Below are 7,313 nucleotides of genomic sequence, written 5' to 3' on the forward strand. Positions count from 1 at the left end.
ATATCATTTGATTGGCTAGGAGTAGGCTCTATTGGAATAAACAGATGGGAGATTGGGATATACAACTGCAACAAAGGTTGCAACAGAAGGCACGTAAGTTATTGTTGGATGTACGGAAGTTTCTCATTATATTCATTTCGGTTGCTGAAGCTGCAGTGATGTTGGTTGGTTTGTTCATGACCTAGACAACTTAATTTGTGATTAAAAGAAAGGTTGCAACAGAGAATATATACATTACAAAATCAAACCCTAATTACCAACCACCTTTCATAGAGAGTAGACTAGACAATGAAATGAGGGGGATGGCGGTGGTGGCTTACACAAGGGAGAGGAAGAGGCCGAAAGACCATTGAAAACAATTGTGTATGTGCATGGCCCTGCCGATTGTGTGCATATTTTTTTTTTATGTAAAGCGGACAGAGGACTGGCATGTGGCAAGAAAAAATTGGTGTTTCAAAATTTGCTTTTCAGAGCATGAGTTTCATTTTATTTTGAGTAAATTCTAGTTTTCCCCCCTACCTTGATGATTTTGACACTAATTACCCCATTTAGAAATTTGTCATCCTAATTACCACATTTAGAAAAAATTTGTGCCAATTTTACCCCTCCTAAAATTTTGTGATTATTTTGATCGATGGATCCCAGTGCCAGTCATGTGCCAATTTGTTTAATTCTATAACTATTATACCAAAAAAGCAAATCAAGCAATTGATCACGCTGCTATACCATGCTAATGTTTAAGAATAATTTTTCACAATCAAGTGCTCTTCCTTCCCATAGAGTATGCAAGTACTTCTCCCATGGAGACGCTGATTTATTCTACCATGAAGGACATGGCATGCCTCTCTGAAAGAAAGAACAGACTGTGTCCTGCTTAAGCCATGTGCTACGTCAAACTGAACACCACTCCTGATCCGTTGATCTATTAAAAGGGGTAAAAATTGGCAACACTTTTGCTAAATGGGGTAATTAGAATAAAAAATAGCTAAATAGGGTAATTAGTGTCAAAAATATCAAATTAGGGGGTAAAAACAGGAATTTACTCCACATGTAAGTAAAAAACATGAGCATGTTTATTGTCAAAAATCGGATGTTCAAAACCAAACCACCGCACCAGTTATTATGCATATGTTATTACTAGCACAAAAGCCCGTGCGTTGCTACGGATTGATTTTACAATTCAACTATTTTCGGTAATCCTATTTTCCACAATGGCTAGTGCCTTCACTGTCGCAAGCGACATCATTATCTTCCGGCACGACTATCGGCATGCGGTGTGTTGACATTTCTTAATTAAGTATGCGGCTGTTTTCGTACGGTTTGGTTTTTATTAATTAATTAATGAATATTATTTAGGTAAACATAATTTTATTATTGGATATGAGTTTCTATTTGACGCGTTAACAGAGGCACAACTATATTGTAAATAATTTATAGCATATTTTTTTATTGGGTTGTGTCATAGGAAGGATAGTTTTATTGCCCACCGTCAAGAAACGGTGGTTTCATCCACATAAGCATGTATAGCAGTGAAATTCTTCGGCGACACAGGACACGGGCAATGACGGTTATAAACAACGAGGATCACCGTGCTCGCGCTAGGTTGGCAAAAAATCACCAGACATATGCATAGAATTTCCACTCGGCACATGGTAATTCGTCGCGCTAGTGCTAGTACGGTAGGTACACGTTAACGCCGTGTCCCATTATAAACCAGCGCAGCCTACGCTTTGTGGCAGTTGTGTGTGACAGGCACAAACAAATTGTTCAGAATGGTACACCCTCAAATTTAAAATAATTACAAAAATGAATATATTTGCTAGACAATTTATTTTTAAACCAGAGTAGTATTTAACTTTTGAAATACCATTTCAGATTTACCGCACATGAGGTGTGGTCCGTCTCATTAACAAGTATGAAAAAGTAGGAAAAGCCCCAATTGAACCTGGGAGCACGTGAACCCAGGTTGGAAATGCATTTTCGAAATGTGAAAAAATTCTGAAATAAAAATAGCGGGGTACGTATGCATGTTCCATGTGTGCGTAGAAAGTTTTCACGGAGAAACCACTTTTTTATTTCAGAATCTAAAAAAGACAAAATACGTCACATATATACTGCTATATAGCCCTGTAAAATTTCACTTTTTTGCCGAGGCAAAATAAAATGTTTTTTCAGAACGAAACTCATGTCCAGGGCACATGTTTGAGATCATCTTTGCAATCATTTTGTGTTTCGATTTTTGAAACATGTTTTGACATCACAAACCCACTTTTAAAAAAGTGGGTTCACATACACCCAGGTTCACAAAAGCTGGTCTCGAAAAAGTAAGGCTATGTAAACCTTGTGTGGCCAGATTGGAGAGGGAGTCGTGCCGTCTTTGGCTTGGCTCCTGCCCCACCCCACCTAAACGCGAGACCGCCAGAGCTGGAGGCCGGCGCCTGCTCAACACAGCCTCGCGCCGACACGCCGCATCCCCATCCCTGTCTGGAATTAATCCCTCCCGTGATCGCCGCGACTGGAACACAGCCCTCGCCGATGCGCCTGCATCCCCATCCCTGTCTGGAATTAATCCCTCCCGTGATCGCCGCGACTGGAACACAGCCCTCGCCGATGCGCCTCCCCCTCCAGATCCCTGCCTGTAGATCCCTTCCTTCCTTCCTCACCACCTCTCGGCGCTGCCAGCGATTCCCCTCGTTCCTCTCTTCTTTCCGCCGGCGCCACGAAGCTCCTCTGCACCTCGGTGATCCCGGGTCAATTTCTGAGCTTTTTCCCCCGTTTTCTCATCCTCTGCCTTGTTCATGTGTTTCCCTTCCATCTCTCGCGCTTCGCCCCCCTTTTCTGCCGGGTACGGGCCACCCAACAATTCTCTAATCAGATCTTTTTTGTGAGAAGATTCTCTAATCAGATCTTAGTAACGAGGCTTGTTATTTTCCGCCAATTTGACGTATATAAACCAGCCTTAAGCTTTATAATAAAGCGAGGTGGGACTATTTAGCAGAAATATCCAGGCGTGCGTCACAGCTGGAACGGAGCTTCACGAGGGGCTTTTGGTTTTGGCCCATATGCCTCACGAACGCAGCTAGGTGGCCCAGATCCTAGCGCGGAGGCGAACCGAACCGAGAGAGATCAAACCTGGTAGTATCTGGAAAATAAGATTGAACCGGTACGGTGGCAACATTCAGTATTATGCGATTTGGTGGGAGGGCAAAACGGTCCAAAAAAATGCGTTGACAAAACTTTTTGGCAGAAACCTTAGCTCCTTTATTATTAGGTATAGATATAGATATAGATGTTATTACAATGCTGGGTAACGGACAAATCGAACTATTGTGCTTCCAACGACTCTGTGATAAGTTTCTCGGTGAGCTCCCTCGGTAGCCCTCGGACGCTGTCCGCTGTACCGACCTGTGCAAGGCAGAAATTAGCCACTGTTGCTCTACGGTCGTTAAGGACGAGGGTCGTCGGGAACATGGGAAGAGTTCGCTCACTAGTTCCTTGATGAATGGCGACGCCGATGGATGCGTCAGCTTGAAGCCCCCAGCCACGCAGGTCATGTCTTCTTCCTTCACCTGCAACACGATTCCACTCTTTTAGGTACAGAAAAGTCGTGCACAGAATTTCAATTTCAGGGATAAAAAATGGTGCAGTAGTGTCCTTTGGTTACTCACGACTTGTTCGATGAACGCGTCTGGTATGTGGCGAAAAATTATCTGCATACGGGAACACACGACCAATTCATTTGTGAGTTTCAGTCTCTTTCCTTAAGGAAGAAGTGGCAGGTTCAGACGCTCGAAGTTAAGCTACGCTACCTCAGGTATATCCCAGCCCCCTTTTCTGCCCCCGGTGCTCAGGTTGGTGACGAGAACATAGTTCACCGCAAACGCTCGATCACCCGAGTACGCTGTTACAACACCAGGAACAAAAACAGTTCGTTAGCCATACTGTATCTTGCGCGCGTCCACAAGAAGGCCGATCATTACCCTTGATGAATTCTCTGGCTTCCTCCATGTTTCTGGGCCTCTCCCTGATCACCCCTTTGCTCACCATAACCTGGTCGGAAGTGATCAGAAGGGTAGGCTGATATCGAGCGCATCCGCCAGGAAGGTTCAGTTTAACGGCGTCGGCCTACATACATAAAGTTTGATCAAGAAGCACCCAAGGATTTAAGACTGTATCAGGAGTCCACTGCAATTACTAGCAAGCAAGAAGCATCTTCAGATCGAGCCGTAGCTGGTGCGTACCTTTGCTTCGGCCAGGGCCTTGACCAGCTCCTCCGGCTTCTCCCTCCTGATGGCCTTCTCGTCGATGTCAGCGCACTGGCAGCACAGAGACCAAATAGCCATTTCATCACAGCAAGTACAGATAAGAAATTTGCTAGTAGTACATGAGCCAAGGGCACTCTACCATGACGGTGAACTCGTATCCCATATCGGACAGGATCTCGCGGCGAGCCGGCGACGACGAGCCGAGTATGATCTTCAAGAAGTCACAGGAAGAAGAAGAAGAACGAGGCTTAGAGGAGATCGAGACTCTGACTGACGGGTACTAATTGCAAATTCTAAGGGAGGTTGCAGATTGATAAGAGATGTTTGTACCTTGAATGACGAGGAGTTGTTGCAGGTGGAAGCCATGTCTAATTCTCTTCTCCTGGAGAGCTCGACGACCAACTGAAGATTTCTGGACCGTGCAGAGGTTCACAGTCACACCCTGTTAAATTATGCAGCTGCTTCCTTGTGTTCCAAGTATCAAGGTCTTAAGTGGATCATATTTAAAATGTATAACACCGTGTGAGGGCCGAGAGTACGTCAGCTCTATTGACGGTTGACCGAACTACGTGGCAATGTGCAGAGCTAGTAAGACTCTTCCTGGCAACTTCTTAATATAAAATTCGTTATCCGGAGTTGCGCTGTTAGGGCATCTCCAACCGTGCGACCCAAACGGACGCGCTGGGCCGTCCGGTTTGAGCCGTTTGGGTGGCCAAGCGAACACGCGGACAGCGCATAATCAAGGAAATAGAAAAACATTTGAAAAAATGCGATTTTAAATGAAATTTCATTGAACATATGCCCTATTTTGGGCAAATTTGTACACAGCCCTATTTTGGGCAAATAAAACTAACAAAAGAAGCCCCTATATAGGCTTTTAAATTCAAACTAATATAAAAAACCCTCTATTAGGGTTTGGTCGGCGGCGCGGTGGCTGCCGGTGCGCCGCCTAGCCCCTGTGGGCGTCGTCGGCGACGTCGTCGTCGTGGACGACGTCCCCGGGCGGCAGCGCGCTGTTGTGGCTGGACCGCGCCGGGGACTCCGGCCACGGAGACCACAGGGCCTCCTCCCAGGCCGAGTGGGGGTCCGGAGCCACCCGAGGCTGCGGCGGCGTGTTGTATTGTGATCCAAATTCATATACTAAAGGGAGGCTAACTTCTGACGAGCGGAGCGAGGCCCGTCGCCGGAGGCTTGGGCCGAAGCGTAGCGTAGTCAGAAGTTAGCCCATACGTCGTGCCCTACAGGGACGCCTGCGGGGGGTCTGGGGGACGGCAGCCCCCCGCGGTACGGTACGGATCGTTGGCACCGCCTATATATACATCTTGTAAGCCGCCGGCTAGGGTTTATCAGATTATAAGATAACCCACGGCGTTTGTAAACACCTCCCGATATAGTGAAGTTTTGCTGGCTGGCGCCCGTGGTTTTTTCCCCTTCTGTGTTGGAAGGGGTTTTCCACGTTAAATCTTGTGTCCCCTGCGTGTGTTCTTGTTTCGTTCTTCGTTATTTGCTTGTCGCTTTTACAACACGGCGCACGGAGCAGCGCCTCCTCCCTGAGGCGCTGCTGCGTCTCCTACCAGGCGCGGCGCCTGGCCTCCTAGCGCCGCCGCTGCTCCGCGCGGCGCCTGTCCTCCTGCCGCCGCTGCTCTGGCGGCGCTCCTCGTCGGCGCGGCGCCAGCCTCCTCCCGCCACGCCGCCTCCTCCTCCTCCCGTCGCGCCCGGCGGGCACAGGCGTAGAGCTCGAGCCCTCCGCCTCCTCGACCTCCCGCCGGGCCGCCTCCTCCATCTCGGAGGTGCGAATGGCCGCATGGAGGTGCGGCCATTTCGCCTCCTCCTCCGCCGCCGAGATCATCGGCGCGGCGCGGAGGTCCGGTCCTCCTCCGAGGACTCGGGCCGGCTCGAGCAGAGGCGGCGGTTGCAGCAATGCCGCACCGCCGCGGGCGGCCTCTCAGATGTGGAGGCCGCCTCGGTTTCTTCCCGCAGCCCGCAGCGCCGGCGGGCGACGGCGGCTGCTGCTCGTCGTCGTTGGCGAACCGTCGCTTGGCCATGGCGGCGGTTTCGCTGCGGGGAGTGGAGTGGGGAGGCGGAGTGGAGGGCCGATCCCCTCCGGTCCCCATTTAATAGACTCCTGGTCACCGGCAGTGTGGGCCCCTCGGGAGACGAGGCGACCAGCGTCTGAACGCGAGCGGACGGCGCGTGCCATCCGCGGCCACGCAAACCTAGCCCAGATTTGGGCCGGGTTTGCGTCGTTCCGGACGCCGCGGCCGTCCGCTTTTGCGGTGCGTCCCCGCGCTGGGCCACGTTTTTGTCCGGCTCGACCCATCCGGACGCGCGGGCGCGGTTTGGGTCGCGCGGTTGGAGATGCCCTTACAGACACCATCCGCCCCCGCTTCGGTCCGCTCCTGGCTCGTCCCCGCGGGCGAGTTAGGGCGAAACCGTATTCTCTCCTCCGCCCAGACCCCTTCCGCCCCCTTCTCCGCCGCCGGCGGCAGGAGCCACCGGGCAAAGCCCGCGCGGTGCCGCCGGCGGCGGGCATCTCCACCAACCGCAGGTCTGTAGGGGCGCGGGTAAACCCGACGGCGGCGGCAGGAGCTCCATGGCTGCCGAGCGACGGCGACGACGCTGGGAAAGGCGGCGACGGCGCTGAAGATGGCGGCGACGGCGTGATGTCTACGGGTGCTTCTATTCTTGTAGACAGTGTTGGGCCTCCAAGAGTAGAGGTTTGTAGAACAGCAGCAAGTTTCCCTTAAGTGGATCACCCAAGGTTTATCGAACTAAGGGAGGAAGAGGTCAAAGATATCCCTCTCAAGCAACCCTGCAACCACAAAGCAAGAAGTCTCTTGTGTCCCCAACACAACTAATACACTTGTCAGATGTATAGGTGCACTAGTTCGGCGAAGATATAGTGAAATACAAGTGGTATGAATGAATATGAGTGGTAATAGCAATCTGAATAAAATATGGCAGCGAGTAAACATGCAACAAAACAGTAAACAAACGGAGATTCGATGCTTGAAAGCAAGGCCTAGGGATCCTGCTTTCACTAGTGGA

At 50.2% G+C, this 7,313-nt stretch overlaps 1 protein-coding gene across 1 annotated transcript; it reads right to left on the reverse strand.

The window, feature by feature from the left end:
• Positions 1 to 3,253: 3,253 nt before the first annotated feature.
• On the reverse strand, positions 3,254 to 4,753 carry LOC127293082 (uncharacterized). The gene is made up of 8 exons (XM_051322635.2): positions 4,596 to 4,753; positions 4,405 to 4,476; positions 4,242 to 4,316; positions 3,981 to 4,125; positions 3,810 to 3,901; positions 3,669 to 3,710; positions 3,489 to 3,569; positions 3,254 to 3,405 (listed from the first exon to the last, which is right to left on the reverse strand). The coding sequence occupies exons 1-8, from the start codon at positions 4,629 to 4,631 to the stop codon at positions 3,325 to 3,327; spliced, it is 624 nt and encodes a 207-aa protein (XP_051178595.1). The 5' UTR covers positions 4,632 to 4,753; the 3' UTR covers positions 3,254 to 3,324.
• Positions 4,754 to 7,313: the final 2,560 nt, after the last annotated feature.

Source organism: Lolium perenne, chromosome 4 (genome assembly GCF_019359855.2).
Source record: "Lolium perenne isolate Kyuss_39 chromosome 4, Kyuss_2.0, whole genome shotgun sequence".
NCBI classification, from domain to species: domain Eukaryota; kingdom Viridiplantae; phylum Streptophyta; class Magnoliopsida; order Poales; family Poaceae; genus Lolium; species Lolium perenne.